Source organism: Lutra lutra, chromosome 8 (assembly GCF_902655055.1).
Source record: "Lutra lutra chromosome 8, mLutLut1.2, whole genome shotgun sequence".
Classification (NCBI taxonomy): Eukaryota; Metazoa; Chordata; class Mammalia; order Carnivora; family Mustelidae; genus Lutra; species Lutra lutra.
In genome coordinates, this window is record NC_062285.1 from 40,492,572 (window position 1) to 40,510,534 (window position 17,963).

Sequence of the window (17,963 nt, forward strand, 5' to 3'; positions counted from 1 at the left end):
GGAAGCTTAGATGTGAATTTGTTATAAATAAAAATAGTTATAGATATTTTATATTTTATGGTGAGAATTTCAACCAGCTCCTGATCACTTTTTAATAAAGACTCTTCAAATCACGTTAACCATTAGGGGCACCTGGGTGGCTCAGATGGTTAAGCATCTGACTATCAGTTTCAGCTCAGTCATGATCTCGGGGTCATGGGATTGAGCTCTGCCCTGAGCATGGAATCTCTCGAGATTTTTTCCCTCTCCCTCCGCCTCTGCTCCTCCCCCACTCTTCAAGTTCTCTCTCTCTTTCTCTTGCTCTCTCTCAAATGGATAAATAAATAAAACCTTTAAAATCATGTCAACCATTAAAACATGTATAATATTATTAGTTCTGTTTTTTCCTTGGTTTATAGAAACATCTGTTAATGTGAAAATAAGGAATTTAGGATTATAATTAAGGTGAGCATTTGCAGGGGCACATGCGCGCCTCAGTCAACATCCGCCTTCAGCTCAGGTCATGATCTCAGGGTCCTGGGGTCGAGCTCTTTGTTGGGAATCCTTGCGCAGCAGAGAGTCTGCTTCTTCCTCTCCCTCTGCCCCTCCCCTGCTCATGCTCTGTTTCTCTCTCAAATAAATAAATAAAATCTTAAAAAAATAAAGCAAGCATTTGCTTATTGCTTGTATGTTTTTTTTTCTTGTGTTTATTTTTATATTGTCATATACCACCTCTCCTACCCCACTGCATCCCCTTCTTAAAACATGTATTTAGTTATAAGGTATTAAGGTGCTGTATATGGTACAGTTTAACAGTAAATATTTGTTAAGAGCCTACCCTGAATTCGGTACTGATATCACTGATTAATCATCTGGCACCAGCCTGATGAACCTGTTTCCTCTGTGTTATTCCAAGTAAGTTTGGGGGCACCTGTGTGGCTCAGTTGGTTAAGCATCCAACTCTTGTTTTTTTTGTTGTTGTTGTTTGTTTTTTTTTTATTTTTTTTTAAAGATTTTATTTATTTATTTGACAGAGAGAAATCACAAGTAAGCAGAGAGGCAGGCAGAGAGAGAGGAGGAAGCAGGCTCCCTGCTGAGCAGAAAGCCCGATGTGGGGCTCGAACCCAGGACCTGGGATCATGACCTGAGCCGAAGGCAGCGGCTTAACCCACTGAGCCACCCAGGCGCCCCTGTTTTTGTTTTTTAATTTTGTTTGTTTGTTAGAGTGAGAGAGAGCGCACAGGCAGGCAGAGTGGCAGGCAGAGGCAGAGGGAGAGGCGGGCTCCCCGTGGAGCAAGGAGCCCAATGCGGGACTCGATCCCAGGACACTGGAATCATGACCTGAGCTGAAGGCAGCGGCTTAACCCACTGAGCCACCCAGGCATCCCCCCACGTCTTGTTTTTGGCTCAGGTCATGACCTTGCATTGGGCTTGCACTCAACGGAGAGTCCGTTTAAGATTTTCTCCCTCTCCTTCTGCCCCTCCCTGACTTGTAACTTGCTTTCTCTCTCTCTAAAATAAAGTCTTTTTAAAAAAGCAAAATCTTTTTAAAGAAGTAACAGCCTGCACTGAAAATTACCTTAAATAATGTTAAAACTGGCCTTGCAGAAAGCACAAATGACCTTTCTGTTGTCAAATCCAGTGTACATTTTTCTCACCTAATTTTATAGACCCTATTCATCATACCCTCCCTATTAATGCATTTTATTTCTGGGCTCACCTGACACTATTCTCTTGTAGTTTTCTCGCCACATCCCTGCCTGCTCTTGATTATTTCGCAGCCTTATACACTTGTGTCACCTACATCCACTCTTTCCACCGTTGAGCCCTATTCTGTGTGATTCCATTCCATTCTTTTCCCCTGCTCGTCCCGCCCCCCCCCCCCCCTTAAGCTTAGGGGACTTCAAACTCTAGTGGTCACATATATGACAATGACTGCCAAGTCGGGATTTATTTTTAGCCCTGATCTTGCTCTACAAAAGAGCCTGGTCCGTTGATAATCCGATGCAGTAAGTCATCAGTAAATCAGTAACATCCTTCCTACCCTCCATGTTTCCCCCACTAGATTTTCTGTAAGTAAAGGGCACTGCCATCAGCTGGAGGGCAGGGGGCACTTCCACCCATCACATCCAGTCACTGAGCTCTTTTCCATTTTGTAAATTGCTCAGAACTGTTCTTCCACCTGCTGTCCCTTACTCTGAAACATTATCACTCACTACTAGCGGGCATCTTTGCCTTGATTTTTAACCTACTCTGGCCTACCCTCCATTACCATATTGCCAGAAAGTTTTCTAAAATCTGAGCATGAACACCCCTCACCTTAAAATCCAGGTACATACACCCTAGCCTGTTTAGTTCACAAGCTATTTCAAATCTGGCTATCCCCTGTCTGCTTCTTCAACCTGGTCGCATGCTGCCCATATGCACTTATGACTCCTGCCACACCAAACGCGGCCAGCATCCGTGATACCACGTGGTCCCCTAGCTCCCGGCCTTTACACTGGCTCTTATTTGCCTGCTTTACATGGCTAATTCCTATCTGACCTTGAAGATTCAAATTCAACGCAGATCTTTCTAAAAGCTTTCTCTGAATGTCCGTTTCCTCTAGAGACCAGAAGCTATTCCTCCAGGTCACGCTACTGTCACTCGGCTAGAACTTTTGTTTTCATGCATTTAAAACCTGATGCAGAGTCAATGCTCAAACAGTGCTCATCTGATCACTATTTTATATCCGGAACTTTTGCTATGAGCTACCAGGAACCACAAACGTTTTGGAAGAGGGAGAAAAGTAGAGATAATTTCATGAGCCTGGGCAGTTCGGGGAACTCCAATCTGCCTATCCTTGGGATGCCCTTCAGCTCTACCTGGGGCGAGAGAACGGGAGTAGGGCGGGAAGAGAGGTGTTCTTTATGCCGCTGTGAACGGTGGTTTGGGACGGGACTAAAGTCTAAGTCCTTTCGCGGCCGAAGTCACAAAAAGGGCGGCCAGAGTTTCTATGGCGACGGGAGGAGGGCGTGGTCCCCCACCGGCGCTGGCAGGGTGCCCCAGCGAGCGCCCCGACTCGGCCTCCGGGCAGTCTGCGCCAGCCCAATGCAGCTCTTCCCACCTCCTGCCGGCGCCCGAACCAAGTAAGGCAGTGCGGGGCGCTAGCGGGGCAGAAGGTACCGCGGTGAGCCAGAAGCATCTGGGGCAACGCGGGAAGAAGGAGGGGGTAGAGGGGAGAAGGGAGGTACAGAGAATGCAAAATAGTAGGGGGAGTGTGGTCGGAGGAGAGAGAGGGGCGGGGTGTGGGCGCGGACAGGAGGAAAAGTGCTCTGAACCCGGGCATCCTCACTTCAGCTGAGCGCGGGGTGGGGAGCGATGGGATTTTAGGGAACTCATAAAGACCTGAAAATTGCTTTCAGCCCTGACCCCGACAACATGGGGCACAAAACTTCCCTCCGCCTTTATCTCCAGGGCGTGACTGGTCCTTTGGGAGGTCAAAGGTGAGCCCACAACCCCACACCTGCTGGTTGTCCTAGGATGTGGCTGGTACCGGACTATCCTGGCTCAGCCCATAGGCTTGCACCCTCCATGCTCAACCAGAGCCAAGTGCAGGACATCTTTAAGCTGTGTGTGGATCATAGGTCCATACAGGGCGTCACTTTCCCTCTGGGTGGTCCTTGCCACTTTAAGGTAATGCTCATCCTAGGAAATATTTTCCTTAAAAGGGGGATGAACAATACAAAATTTGGATTAAAAAAAAAAATCTGTAGTTGATTCGTGGTGCTTGCTACATTTGAAATGTCCATCAGCCAATTCACGGCTTAAGTAACTTGTGACCCCTCTGACCTCTATCTTAATTCAAGCTTCACTGTTCAGGCTTCAGTGGAGACAACAGAGAGTTCAAACTATGAAAGGAAAAACGTGTCCCTTGCTGCCATCTACGTGTGTTCAGTATGTAAAATCTAGGATTTAATCATCTACATGTGTTAAGTACATAAAAATCTAGGAGTTCTAAGGAATTCTTCAAACCTGGACTTTGTCTAATTGATTCTGGGACTTAGGTGTATTACTTCCCTCCTTAGTTTTAGTCCTTATCAAGAGGGTAATGATAACCTGAAAGGAGTCTCGAGTGGTGTGACAGTCACTCTTTGACTTCTGCCTTCTCCAGCTCCATACTGTCGCCAGCAACTTGGCTAGAACACATGCTTTGCAAACTTGTGGAGGACCCAGTGCTGGGGGTCCATGGTTTTAGCTGATCCCAAATCCAACATGACTGTGTTGTTACAGCTAAAAAGGGCAAACACCAGTCTAGTCTTCATTAATAGAAACAGAACAACCAGGTGAGTGATGTGGAGATCTCACTGTCTGTACATAATCTAGACTCTAGAAAACTGTAGCCACTTAAAACAAGGTCATAAAAAAATAGGAAGGTAGAGAGGGACAATAACAATACAAGTTCTTCTTTTCCCCCCCAAAGATTTTATTTATTTATTTGACAGAGATCACAAGTCGGCAGAGAGGCAGGCAGAGAGGCAGGCAGAGAGAGGGGGTGGGGGGAACCAGGCTCCCTGCTGAGCAGAGAGCCCTAATGTGGGGCTCAATCCCAGGACCCTGGGATCATGACCTGAGCTGAAGGAAGAAGCTTTAACCCACTGAGCCACCCAGGCGCTCCACAATACAAGTTCTGTCATGTCTGAATGCTCTGTCCTACCAAGATGTACTTGAAATAAAACGACAGAATGCCTGGTGATGGGTAGGTACGGAGGCAAAAAGGCACTGTTCTGAATATTCAAGAGCTCTTGGAGTAGAAGGGTGGGTAGATGTGTTCTTCGTTGTTCTGCAGAGGATAGCAAGTATCCCTGGAGGACATGTTGCTCAATATCATTTCTTCCCACCAACATTTGCTGAGCACCAGCCCCATGGGAAATGGGTTGCCCAGATAAACAGTGAGCTCTGTCACTGGAATATTCAAGCAAAGACCCAGTGATTGCCGGGAGTGCTCTAAAGAGGATTTCTGCCAGGGTGGGAAAACGGATGAATGGCCCCTAACACCTCTTCCAGCTCTGACCACCCATGGACCATGAAGAGTTTCAAGGATAACGGTGGAAGGGCCAAGGAGTTCTCCTTGCGGCAGTGAGAGTAACTTACATACGTTAAGTGCATTATCTCCTATCCACAGAAATGCAAAGGGAGTCCCTGCCCGTCCCACACTGCCACAATTTCTGCCCCAAACATAGCTCTCCAGGGTGTAAAGATCAATCTGCCTGGCAGCTGCAGTAGAAATACTGAAATCGTAACAGGTGAATCTCAAAAGATCTATTTCTTTCCTGGGCCTTGAAGATTGGTGTACATAGATAACACATTATGTAAAAATACTATGTATGCAGAATGCTGGCCCCATTGTTGATGGGTCTGTCATGCCCACAAGACCTTGAACTCCTTGAAAGCAAGGATTCTGTCTTACTTATCTCTCAGTTCCCCATGCTTAGCATGGTCTCGCATTCAGATGGTGGTCTCAAGTTTTTTGATGAATTAACCTAAACTATCTTAGATTTCTCTTTCTTCAACACATTTGTACCAAGAGCTTTCAGTAGACAAGCCATGGTCCTTGTCCCAAGGAGGACTATAAGAAACAAAATAAAATCCGAGCTCATCATTCTTCCTCCAAGAGATTCACAATCAAGAAGAGATGAAACGTATGCCCCTAAAACAATTAACACTCAAGTTGTTGACCAAGTGACAAAATGATCTCCACACACAAAAGTGCTGAAATCCGGAGGAAGGAGATGGGTCTGGGCTGGAGAGGAAGGGAAACTGATCTTGGTGTAAAATAATAGGAGGAAGTTTTTAAATTTTAGTTTCAATTCTCAAAGCAGTATTCACTCTAGCTCTGAGATGCGTTATCTTTAACCTTTCATGCAGCAGTTATAAACAAGATATAAAACATTCTCCTGGTCCACCATTTATTTTGAGGATAGGTGGCATTTGTGAAGCTTTGAATATAGCTTCTGTGTCATAGATTAAATTGAAGTTAGATTGAATGCATTATTAGGGGAAAAGGCGTAAGATAGTCTTTGGTGACCACAGAATTCTCCAAAGGAGGGAACTGGTGGCATAAGTCACAATAGACCTTTTCCAGTCTCTCAGTATTTAATACAGTGTAGAACTGAAAGGGACATCAGAGGTCATCTAGTCCAGTCCTGTCATCTTGCAAATGAGGAAACCGAGTATAGACAAGGCATAGGACTTGCTCAGAATCTGAGGGCAGAAGGGAGACTAGACTCCAAGATCCCTCAACGTATTCTTCAGGTCTTCATGTTCTCTTCACCTACATGTTCTCTTCATCTGGTGCTCTACCAGAAGCTGAAGAGAGAAAAGAGCTCCACTTGCTGGCAAAGATACAGGGGGACTTGTACTGTCTCCCACATCCCTGTGAAGTAGATGGAGGAGGCCTTGGCAGGAAAAATTGTATTCATTCTTACTCCATGTTTGAATTTGGCAACCCTCACATCGAATTGATGGTCCAAATTCTACCAGTTCTTTCTCCCCAATTATTCCCAAGTTCCCACATCCACTGTTTCCTCACCCTCATGGCCTTGGTTGAAGTCCTCATCATCTCTTGCCTGGATACTCAAGACAGCTTCCTACTTGAGCTCCTCCGAACCTTGCTCCGTGGTATGGCCAGAGAGATGACCCTAAGTACAAATCTGATTTTGTCAGACTTAGAATGACCCATGCGACGCTTTCTTTAGAGTCTAATCACGTCTCTGGCCCTCCACCGGCAACGTCCGTGTGCTCGCACTTTCTGAAGAAGACAGAACTCTCTCATACCGTTGTGCTTGCAGTCTCGTCCATCAGCTCTGGACTCCATGCCTGTCCTGTTTGTTCTTCAAGGACAGTTCTGCTGTGCTCAGGTGTGAAGGCTTCCTCAGCTCTTCCAACAGAGTCAGTCACCCCCCTGCAGTGCGCTCCGTTAGCTCTTTGCACTGGCCTCAGTTACTGCCCTGATCATAGGCATTGTACTGACCTGTCTCCATGTGTCTCTCTCCTAGATAAGGACAAACTAGAGGCTGTGGCTGGTTTGTCAGAGGAATTATCTCAGCAGATGTTTATAGAAAGAAAGGAAGGGAAGAGAGAAGTGACATTAGGATCATTTGAAGAGAAGCAACTAGTACTTTTTGTTTACTTTTGCATAGGATTTTTTCATATTGTGTGTGTGTTAAAATTCATGTTTCCCCTCACCTCTCCCAGTTCCACCTCTCAAAGGTAATTATTTTTAGTTTATTTTTTTCTTTATTCTTCAATATACCTGATTAAGACATGCAAACATCTTTTTTTTCCCTCTTGTTTAAAGATTTTATTTGTTTGAGAGAAGAGAGAGAGACAGAGCATGATCAGGGAGAGGGGTAGAGGGAGAGGGACAAGGAGACTCCCCGCTTAGTCCCTGACTCAGGGCCCAATCCTAGGACCCTGAGATCATGACCTGAGCTGAAGGCAGAAGCTCAATGGACTAAGCCACCCAGGTGCCTCCATCTTGTTTTTTTCTTAAACAAATATGGAATCATACATATTGTTCTGTTTTTATTCAATACATTACAAGGTATACATATAGACTTACTTCATTTTTAAAAGTGATTGCATCATATCCTATAATACATGTGTACCATATTTTTTAACTTCTTATTTATAAATAGACAAGTAATTTCTGGGTTTTCAACATTATGAGGCAATAATAGTGGGCGGGACTTGTCTTGAGTCCCCTGAATAACTTCAGAATTGTGATGCTGTCACCATTTATTATAGGATCTGCAAGAACCTACCAATGGAGTGGTTTGCAGGAGCCAGGATAACGTTTGCACCGATCCCTATTCTGTCCTTGTTCATATGTCCTTGGCTCCCTTGGCTCTTGCTAGAGTTAGAGGCTGAAAGGAGCGTCAAAGGGACACAAAGCTGAACCCTAGCCACTGTCTGTTAATGGAACAGGCATGTCACAGTGGATTGAGAGCCTCTTAGACTCTTCCATTTACATGATTTCCCGCTTTAACCAGATTCTGTACATTTAATGTGAATTAGTTTTTCATCTTGCAGTGAGTTCATTATTCATACAGATCTGCTCTGAATAAAGAAGGTGCAAAAAATGGCTAAATGAGATTGAGGCAAAGCACTTCTACCCATTGTCCCTTTTTCTTTTCTTGTAGGCAGCAACCTACCAAGTAACCACTAATACATGTATCTTTCAGAGCAAGAGGTGGCTGTGGGAAGAGAATGGTTGACTTTGCAGTGAGCTGGAGGAAATGGGTCTTTTTGTTTGGCGTCCTAAACTGCTGGCCGCCTCACTAGCTCATCTTCCTCCTTTGACTGCTGTCTCACTCTGCCCTGAGCACCCAAGGACTGATGTCAAGATGCTCTCTCTCCTGACATCATCAGCCACCAGGACAGAAAAAAGGAGTTAACAGAGAATCTGCCACTGCTTTTAGGCCTGCCACTGTATTTTTTTAAAGTATTTTTATTTATTTTTGAGAGAGAGAGAGAGAACAAGCATGGGGAGCAGCAGGCAGAGTAAGAAGGAGAAGCAGGTTTCCCACTGAGCAGGGAACCAGATGCGGAATTCGATCCCAGGACTCTGGGATCATGACCGGAGCCAAAGGCAGACCCTGAACAGACTGAGCCACCTAGACACCTTAAGCCTGCCACTTTTTATCTCGAGGCCTGCCCTCCATTCTTCCCATCCTTGGGTGCAGGGGCTATATTATATTTTGCTCCTACTGCCAATGTACTTTTTACTGTTCTTCCCACAGGACTACCATGGATGCTAAAAAAACAAGGAATGGCAGTTTGACATCCTTCCCAATTTTGAAAGCAAGAAAGAAACAGAATCTCAACCCTGGGAAGGTAAAGATCCTTGACTGTCATTGGGCAAGGGAGGTATCATCATGAAGACTTGGGGACCTGAGACCAGGAGTGACTGTTTTCCTCCTAGCACCTTTGATGACAGGATGAGGGGAAGTTCTGGTGTGGAGGGACCAGGCTGGTTGGCAGAGCCAGGTCTGGGTGGGCTTGGAGGGAGATTGGCTGCCGGGCCAGAGTGTAGTTTCATGAACTCCAGAACTGCAAGACCTTCATTGAACAGGTGGCTTGTGTTTGAGGAAACCTTGGATTGGTGTCTGTACTACAGTATTTTGTATTAGGCTCTGTATTTCTGGAACCACACAGGAGGTGTCCCAGAATTGCCCCAAACATTTCCAGAAAAGGTCTGTGTGTTTTGTTTTGTTTTGTTTTTCCCTAACACAGACATAGTGTCTTTCTTTTTACCCAGCCTCAAAAACTAGTGAAACACTACAGCATAAAGGTAATTTTGTGATGCGGTGACTTTGTGGTCACAAAATTACTTCTTTTTTTTTTTTTTTAATTTTTTTTTTCAGCATAACAGTATTCATTATTTTTGCACCATACCCAGTGCTCCATGCAATCCGTGCCCTCTACAATACCCACCACCTGGTGCCCCCAACCTCCCACCCCCCACCCCTTCAGAATTCTCAGATCGTTTTTCAGAGTCCATAGTTTCTCATGGTTCACCTCCCCTTCCAATTTCCCTCAACTCCCTTCTCCTCTCCATCTCCCCTTGTCCTCCATGCTATTTGTTATGCTCCACAAATAAGTGAAACCATATGATAATTGACTCTCTCTGCTTGACTTATTTCACTCAGCATAATCTCTTCCAGTCCCGTCCATGTTGCTACAAAACTTGGGTATTCATCCTTACTTATTTGACAGAGAGAGATCACAAGTAGATGGAGAGGCAGGCAGAGAGAGAGAGAGAGAGAGGGAAGCAGGCACCCTGCTGAGCAGAGAGCCTGATGTGGGACTTGATCCCAGGACCCTGAGATCATGACCTGAGCCGAAGGCAGCGGCTTAATCCACTGAGCCACCCAGGCGCCCCACAAAATTACTTCTTAATCAGATGTACTTTTTCATCTAATGCCCTCAGTTTGAATTTCACACCTGACTCAAAAGATCATATTGGATCTTTGCTCTGAAAATTCTGTGGCAAACTTGAGCCCATGGCATTCAGGTTTGACTTTGAATCCTGCTTGTGTCACTAAATGGAAGAGCCGGAGTTCAAAAGCCTATCTGAGATCCGATAAAAATTCTCCCCCCTGTAGATCACACACCACTTCCTTAAAATTATGACTCTTACATCACCTCCTTCAAGCAGTGTTCCTGATTTAGCCTTAACATTCTCTCCCTCTGGGTTATAACTCATAAAAATGAATCCTAATGCAAAGCCCACTGCCCCCCAACCCTACCCTTGGCATTACCGCATACAACAGAAACCATTATTTTGTGATTAACAGCCACAAAAATTTACTAATTCCTAAAACATTTCTTTTGACAAAACAATATAAAATATTTAAAAGAGTAAGTCTATACCAAAACAGGATAATAAAGACAATATTCTGTCCAAATTTAAAAATATTGTGCAAACAGATGGTCTTGGTTATGACTTAGAAAAATCATCACAAGTTTTACAAATTGTATCTATTTTCTTACCTTCTTGAGCTCATATTTATTGAGTGTTTGGATGTCTCTCACATGAACTTTAGAGGCAAGTACAATTATTATCCTCATTTTACAGATGGGAAAGCTAAAATTCAAGTGGATTTAACCAGCCATTGCCATACACCATTGCGTGGCAGATAGAATGCAAACCCATAGTCTTAACCACTCTTTTCCATGCCTCTTTATTGAGTAAAGTCATTTAACTCTGTTAAATGTTGTTGTATAAAATTCCATAATATATTTATATTAATTTTAAGGAAAGCATATTCTGCTATAGTTGCTATGATAGGAATTTTTAAAAATAAAAAAAATCACACTGAAGACAAATTCATTGATGTTATATTTTTTTAACTGCCAACAATTGCCAATACCATTTAAAAATACTCTCTAGGGGCCCCTGCTGGCTTATTTGGTTAAGTGACCGACTCTTGGTTTCAGCTCAGGTCATGATCTCAGGATCATAGGATCAAGCCCTTCGAGGAGTCTGTTTGAGATTCTCCCCACCCACTCTCTGCCCCTTCCCTGGCTCATGAGGACGTGCACATGTTCTCTCTCTCTTTCCCAAAATAAAAAAAATAATAATAAAAAATATTATCTAAACTTACTGCTATTGTCTTTACATTGGTAATTATTCTTATGGGCCCTAAATAAATGTCTTTTCACCATATGTTCATTTTTCCCATTGGACTTCTCCTCCAGTTGAGCTGAATAAGTCTAAGTAAGGAAAGACAAACAAATCAATAACCGTTCTCAGCACATGAAATCTTGGGTTTTAGTGGATAGTTACAATATTAATTGGAGAATGAGAAGAATGAATTATAATCTCCTCACCTTAAGAAACTTGGATGATGAGAGTACTATGGGTCTCAGCATATCAACTGCGCCAAGCAAGTGTTGAAAAAATATTTTACGTAAATTGATAGTAATTTATATTTACTTCATGGCATTTAACGTTATAACATTAAAGTTATAACTATAATATTTACAATAATAAATAATACTTAAGTATTTATAGATCTTGGTAGTGTTTCAGCTAAGGAAGTTTTAAAAATGTTGTTTTTAATAACTGATGTAAGACAACAGTGTGATCCTCTAGATAGTAGTATATGCTTCTTTAAAAGATGCCCCCATTCATTTGGCTAAAACACAGTAAAATATCAAAGAGCCATCTGCAACAGAGAGATCTCCACAGGGAGTGCTTTGTCTTGGATGCCTGTGGAGAGTCCACATCCTTTCAATTAGCCGGCTAGGATCACAGAGTCTCCCAGTGGCTTCCAGTGACATAGGTTCTCTGTGCACTTGAGGAAAATGGCCTCACGGTAGAGTTTATCCGAACTGCCAGCAGAGGGACCGTCCTCTCTTCCGGTCCTCATTATCTCAGTGAGTGAGTCCATTGCACAACATTTGGCTTTTCTGTCACTCTGTTCAAAGGAAATGTGTTGTCTCCTGGCCAGCTTCTGGGATTGAAGACTCTGTTAATTTAGAGTGTGACTTTACAGTTTTTCTGTCAATAATGAGGACAAGTGCTAGAAAGTACATCCTAAGCCCTCTAAAGGCATGCTTTCTATTTTCAGCACTAGAAAAACAGGGACTTGCTCTTTCATTTCTCTTCTACCCATCCAATCATTTAACTGCTGAGTACCGCCTCCTTGGACGTGCCTCTGCTCACCATTCTTTCTAATTATATTATGTAGTTGTTTGTTTAACTTGTTTACTGTTAGCCTCGCCCTCTGGAACTATAAGGTCCAGTATTGCAGCCACTTGCCACGTGAGACTACGGAGCCCTTGAGATGGGGCTTGTCCAACTGGAGGTGTGCTGCACGTGAAAAATACACACCACGTTTCAAAGACTTGGTGTGAGAAAAGGAATGTGAAATACCTTATTGTTAACTTTTTATAATTGGGTGAGTTTTGTAGTATGTTAATAACTCAATGACGTGGATAATCTTCTTAACTTCCCTTTCTCCATCTATAAAATGAGGGCATTTGATTACAGATTCCTTAAGGTGGCTTCCAGCACCATAATTGTCCAAGCGCCACTCAACGGAAGTCCGGAAGGGGAAACGTCACCCCCAAGGCCATGCACTAGGGACAATAGAAAATGTCTCCAAGCACTTGGGCTTTCGGGCTCCTGCTCTTGCCCCTCCCTCAAGCCCTAAAGACATCCAGGCTCTCCTTCCTCCACCTTCACCAGGGCCATAGCCTGGTGGGCAGGGCTCCAGAGAGGACACTGCATCAGTGAGATGAAAGCCTCAGTCTTCCCAAGTGGCTGGCCATGTTCACTCTGTTAATGGGTCTCCTGAGTCCAGGCTTGGCTGTGGGTATAAGCAGGAGGCTACTCTTTTCTGTCCAGACATCCTGGGCTTCCTCACACAGCAAAGGGGCTTTTTTGGCAGAATCTTATTTACAAGTGGCCATGGAGAGATGCTGCAGCTTGCTTAGGCTCTGTGCAACGACAGTAGCTTAACGCCTTAGCTGGGGATGTGAGGAGCCTAGCAACTGTCTCTTTCTCCCAGCTCTCTGCAGTGCTCGGATGATCCTAATTGTCAAACTTGTTGTGTTCTGTAGAGAGTCCCCAAAGATTTATTTTCTCTCTTCTTGTCATACCCTCTCTCTGCGTTAATGCATTTGTTTTGAACTCTCAGTTGCTCTGGCTTCTGGGAAGGGATTATGGAGCTTACAAGGAGGAAGCTGTGATTTGAAATCACAGAACTTGAGTTTCATCTGCCCACCCAACCTTGATCATGCGCTTGGAGATTTTTTTTTTTTTAATTAACAGGAAGGAGGAGGAGACAAGGAGGAGCCAGCTAAGAAAATAGAAAAATAGCCAGTGAGGTATGATCGAGGCAGGTGTTTTGATGGAGGTGTATGCCTTTCCGAAACATCTGGGTGGCCCAGGGGCAGGAGACCAGGTTGGCCTTGATGCCTGCTGAGAATCCGTTTGTTTTCTCCCCTGAACTTTGCAGATGAGGACATCCAGGGCTCAGTCCAAGGTAATAAGACAAGACAGTGTATCTCGAGATTCTGTTCTAACTAGCCCTACAAGGAACCCTATCCTTTAGCTCTCAGTGAGGGGGCAGGAAATGTACTCCCTTGTGATTCATGGTTGAACTGTGCATGTTGGGGATGGGGGCTTGGCATGAGGAGAATGCAAAGTAGGGAAGGGGAAGACACAGTGCCACCAGGGAGAGGACACTGATGCAAGACACGGGATTGGTGCAATTCTGTCCTCCATTCGGACATAGAAGTTACATGTCTTTGTGGTTGATGATGAGAATGTGCTCCTATCTGATAGGATTTGTGAAGACCTTCTTTCCTAAAATGAACGATCTCTTTCACCTAGCTCCCCAGCACCGGGAAGCCTTCTGTGAGTAGAGATTCATTTATTTGCACCAAAACACCTTTTCTTTCTCTTTGAAAAATGCAGTTACCTTTGAGAAGAGGGTATTGGCAGGGGAATTCTCTTATGTGCTTTTGCTGATTAGGAGGCATTCGTCCAAAAGGAAGTGCTGAGGAGCAGGACAGCACTAGCTCCCCTGGTGAGAACTGAAGCCACTAGAAGAGGGAATATGGAGATACACGGGGAGAAGGTGGACTACCAACCAGGAATAGAGTCTTTGAGGACAAGGACTAGGGTTTCCTCTTCTTCAGTCTCTCCCTTTTCTTTCCCTTCCTTCCTTTGGCAAATATTTAAGGCTCAGAATTCTGAGATAAGACTCCTATTTTTTTTTTTTTTTATTAAAGGGAACCACTGCAACAGCCGCCTAAACTAGGGATATGGTGGGCAGAGTCTTGGAGGAATATTTATGGAGGAACATAATTATGCTATCCATGGTAGGAAACCATAGATGACAATTAGCAAGTTTGTGAAAACATTCTCATTCAGTCCTGTAAGTGGGAGGTTGTGCTAACTGCAGCCAGCTTGTGTTGAATAATTTAGATTTAGAACAAAGGCACCTCCCTGTGACAACATACACAGAGGCAGCCTTCATTAGAAATAGTCTATAACTAATCCTATTATCCCAGCAAGGAAGACGGTATGCCCAGTCTCTGCAGGTGGTCCCAGGTCAGTCCAGGCTCCTATGACTATGGATGCCATGGATGTTGACACCTGGCTAGGAACTCTGGAGACCCCTAAATGAACCAGCCAGAGGAAATAATCTTGAGAGGCCTCCTGTTTCCTGCCATAGACTCTTGTTGAGGGCAGAAAAGAATTCACAAAGAATTAGGAATTATTCATACATATCAAGGACATAAAGGAAAACCAAGTTCAGAGTGAGAAGGGATTAATTCCAAATGAGGGGATGTCATTAGAGTGTGGTTTCCATTCTGGCTGCACATTACTCACTCGGAGCGCTTTTTTAAAAATATGGGTTTCTGGGTTCCACCACTAGGGAGTCTGGGGTCAGGTTGGAGATGATGTGTTTTAAGAGCTTTTCAAGAAATTTGAAACCCCTGGACTCTGTGATCTGTGCTTTAGCATACTGCCTGACACATGGAGGTGCTCAGTAAATTTGTTAAAAATGAATGCGTCACTAAGGTCCATCCAAACTCTGTGGTTCCAGGTATCACCTCAGCTTGGGGAGGCAGGAAGCAGGTGTTCCTGGGAGAATCCTTGAGTCCAAGTCACAGGAATCAGCAACCGGAATAGTTTGGTACCTTTTAGCTATTTTGCCCGATTGTTGGGGACAAGGGTGGGGGTGCAGAAGCTTTTCAGCTTTTCTACCTTCCTCTGAATCAGGTTTTAAGCCGAACTCAGCTTTTATTTGAGCTGGCTTTTGCAAAGTAGTGAGATGGAATTTGCCTTTTTCTTTTGCTGAGAAAACAAAAGAAGTGTGAGAACCCAAGGGACTCCAGTTCAGAAGACAAAAGCACAAGAGAGGTGGAGGAGGGGCCCAGGGTCAGAGACACCAGGCTTCTGCTCAACCTCCCTAGTCGCTGTGCATGTTGGTGCAGGGCCTAGACCCTCTGGGGTCTATTACCAGTGACGGCAAGCTTAGCTGGGGACCCTAGGGGAATCCCAAGATTCAAATGTGGGCCTAGATGTGGAGAATCTTAGCAATCTGAGCCCACTTGTGAGCAGAGGGGTCTGCCTCCCTTCGTGTGATCTGCATAGTGCAGAGTCCGTGCTCTGAGGCTCTGAGTCCAGGTCCCTTGACAGTGTCTCCTCAGATCTAATTTTCGATGGTTCGGGCTCTCAGGGAAAGAGTGCGCCCTGCCAATGTCACTGTCTTTCCCCACTAGTGTTGCAATGAACCATTTAGACTTCTGTGTTGTAATATTGCTTTTTAAAACAATGATATGTTCTGTATTATAAAAGCTGTACATGTTCATATAAGAAGCTTGGAAAATAAAGGAGCTTCACAGTTCAATTCTGGCCGTTGAGGAGACCTCCAGGAACAGTGATGCACACAGAAAAGAGCCATGAAAGGACCCTGGTGGCATCCTCGGATACTCTGCCTTTTTATCTCCTGACTCCTCCAGAGGTTTTCTCCAGCTCAGACCAGTGTCCAGGTCTTAGACAGCATAGGAATCACTGCCTATGTTGGTACCCCTGTGCATAAAATCTTTTTTATACTGAGGACTCTAAATTTGGATAGAGAGCTCATGACTCTTAGAGATTCCCATTGCAGTGGCTCAAAGGTCAGTGAGGGACCATAGTACAGTGTTACGAAGCTCCTGTTCTTAAAGGAAAACGTCTTTTTTGCCACCGTGCATGTGAAAGATCATACTCTCTTCTTCCTGCCTCCTGGGGATGTTGTGATAGAATGAAATGTTGTTGTGGGACCTCGGGTCCCTCTTGAGGAAGCTGCTGGAGACAAACAAGCAGCAAGTTGGTAAAGTTGTGTGACCCACTGGTAGAGGCGTGCACGGATATAGAGGCCAGAGGCCCTTGGGGCAGACAGGCCTCGGGCAGCATCCTGTGCTGGTGGCATCTGTCTGTGAGCTGCCTTCTCTTTTTACCCTGGGTCGTCACACAAAGGTAATTTTTTATAGTCTGTCATGATGTAACAAAGTTCGGGAAGCACTCTTCTATACAATGGTTCTCAGTGTTGGTTCCATGAGAGGATTAAGGATCCACTCAAGACACTCCCAAGGATCACTTAAATGAGTCTTCCAGACAAATGGGACTTTGGAGGTTGCATCTTGTCCAGCCCTCTGAGTCCATGCATATTTCTCACAGTAGCTTATTGGTGGACTTGGCCTTTCCTGTGATAGGGAGCTCACTAGCTCCTAAGGATTGCCACTCCATTTTTGGACAGCTCTAAGCTCTAGAAAATCCTCCTTTATATTGAGCTAGAAACTACCTCTCTATAAATTCTATACTTTGGCCTCATTCTGTCCTTCAGATTACATAGAATAGGCTTTTACTGAATCATAAACTACAGCACTTCTGATACTACCCCTCCCCTCAGGAGTTTTGTTTATTAATACCCTTCTCTTTTTTCAAAGATTTTATTTATTTGACAGAGAGATAGTAGGCAGAGAGGCAGGCAGAAAGAAAGGAGGGAGCAGGCTTCCTGCTGAGCAGAGAGCCGGATGCAGGGCTTGATCCCAGGACCCTGGGATCATGACTTGAGCCGAAGGGAGAGGCTCTAATCCACTGCGCCACCCAGGCGCCCCATTAATACACTTTTTTAAGAACAGTTTTATACTTGCAGAAAAATTGAGCAGATAGTACCGAGTCCCCATATATATCACTCTATACCCCACACCCACTTTCCCTTATTATTAAAATCTTGTATTTGTGTTGTACTTCAGTTGTAATAATGAACTGATAGTGATAAACTTTTTTAGATTTTTAAAATTTATTACTTATTTTAGAGAAAGAGAGCATGCATGCAAGTACAGAGAGGGACACAGGACAGAGGGAGAGAGAGAGAGAGAGAATCTCAAGCAGACTCCCTGCTGAGCACCAGAGCCCAACATGGGGCTTGATCTCACAACCCTGAGATCATGACCTGAGCTGACATCACAAGTCAGATGTTTAACACACTAAGCTATGCAGACACCGAATTCTTATTTATTTTTATTTTTTTTTAAATTCAGATAATGATACTTTTTTTAGAAGATTTTATTTACTTATTTATTTGACAGAGAGACAAACAGTGAGAGAAAGAACACAAGCAGGGGGAGTGGGAGAGGGAGAAGCAGGGTTCCCACCAAGCAGGGAGCCTGTTGCAGGGCCTGATCCCAGGACCCTGGGGTCATGACCTAAGCTGAAGGCAGACACTTAATGACTGAGCAACCCAGGCGCCCCAAGATAATGATACATTTTTAACTAAACTCCACACTTTTGGCAGATTTCCTTGTTACCTAAGGTCCTTTGTCTGCTCCAGGTTCCTATCTAGGCTGTGACAATTTCTCAGACTTTTGTTGTTTTTGATGATCTTGACAGTTTTGAGGACTGCTGGTCATGTATATCGTAGGATGCCTTT

General features: G+C 44.3%; 1 protein-coding gene across 9 annotated transcripts in view; it reads left to right on the forward strand.

Moving 5' to 3' along the window:
* The first annotated feature begins 3,018 nt into the window (after positions 1-3,018).
* The window catches only part of DYRK4 (dual specificity tyrosine phosphorylation regulated kinase 4), a 55,336-nt gene continuing 40,391 nt past the window's right edge, over positions 3,019-17,963 (forward strand). For 3 of the 9 annotated variants that reach the window (XR_007129581.1, XM_047742710.1, XM_047742705.1), the window contains exons 1-3: positions 3,019-3,107; positions 3,384-3,464; positions 8,763-8,856. Coding sequence is in view for 6 of the 9 variants with exons in the window: in XM_047742710.1 (XP_047598666.1) it covers positions 3,070-3,107; positions 3,384-3,464; positions 8,763-8,856 (213 nt within the window). In the remaining 3 variants the exon portion in view is untranslated. Of the gene's footprint in view, positions 3,149-3,383; positions 3,465-8,204; positions 8,409-8,762; positions 8,857-13,320; positions 13,360-13,498; positions 13,518-17,963 lie in introns of those variants that run through there. The other 6 variants (XM_047742707.1, XM_047742706.1, XM_047742709.1 and 3 more) reach the window with 6 other exon arrangements.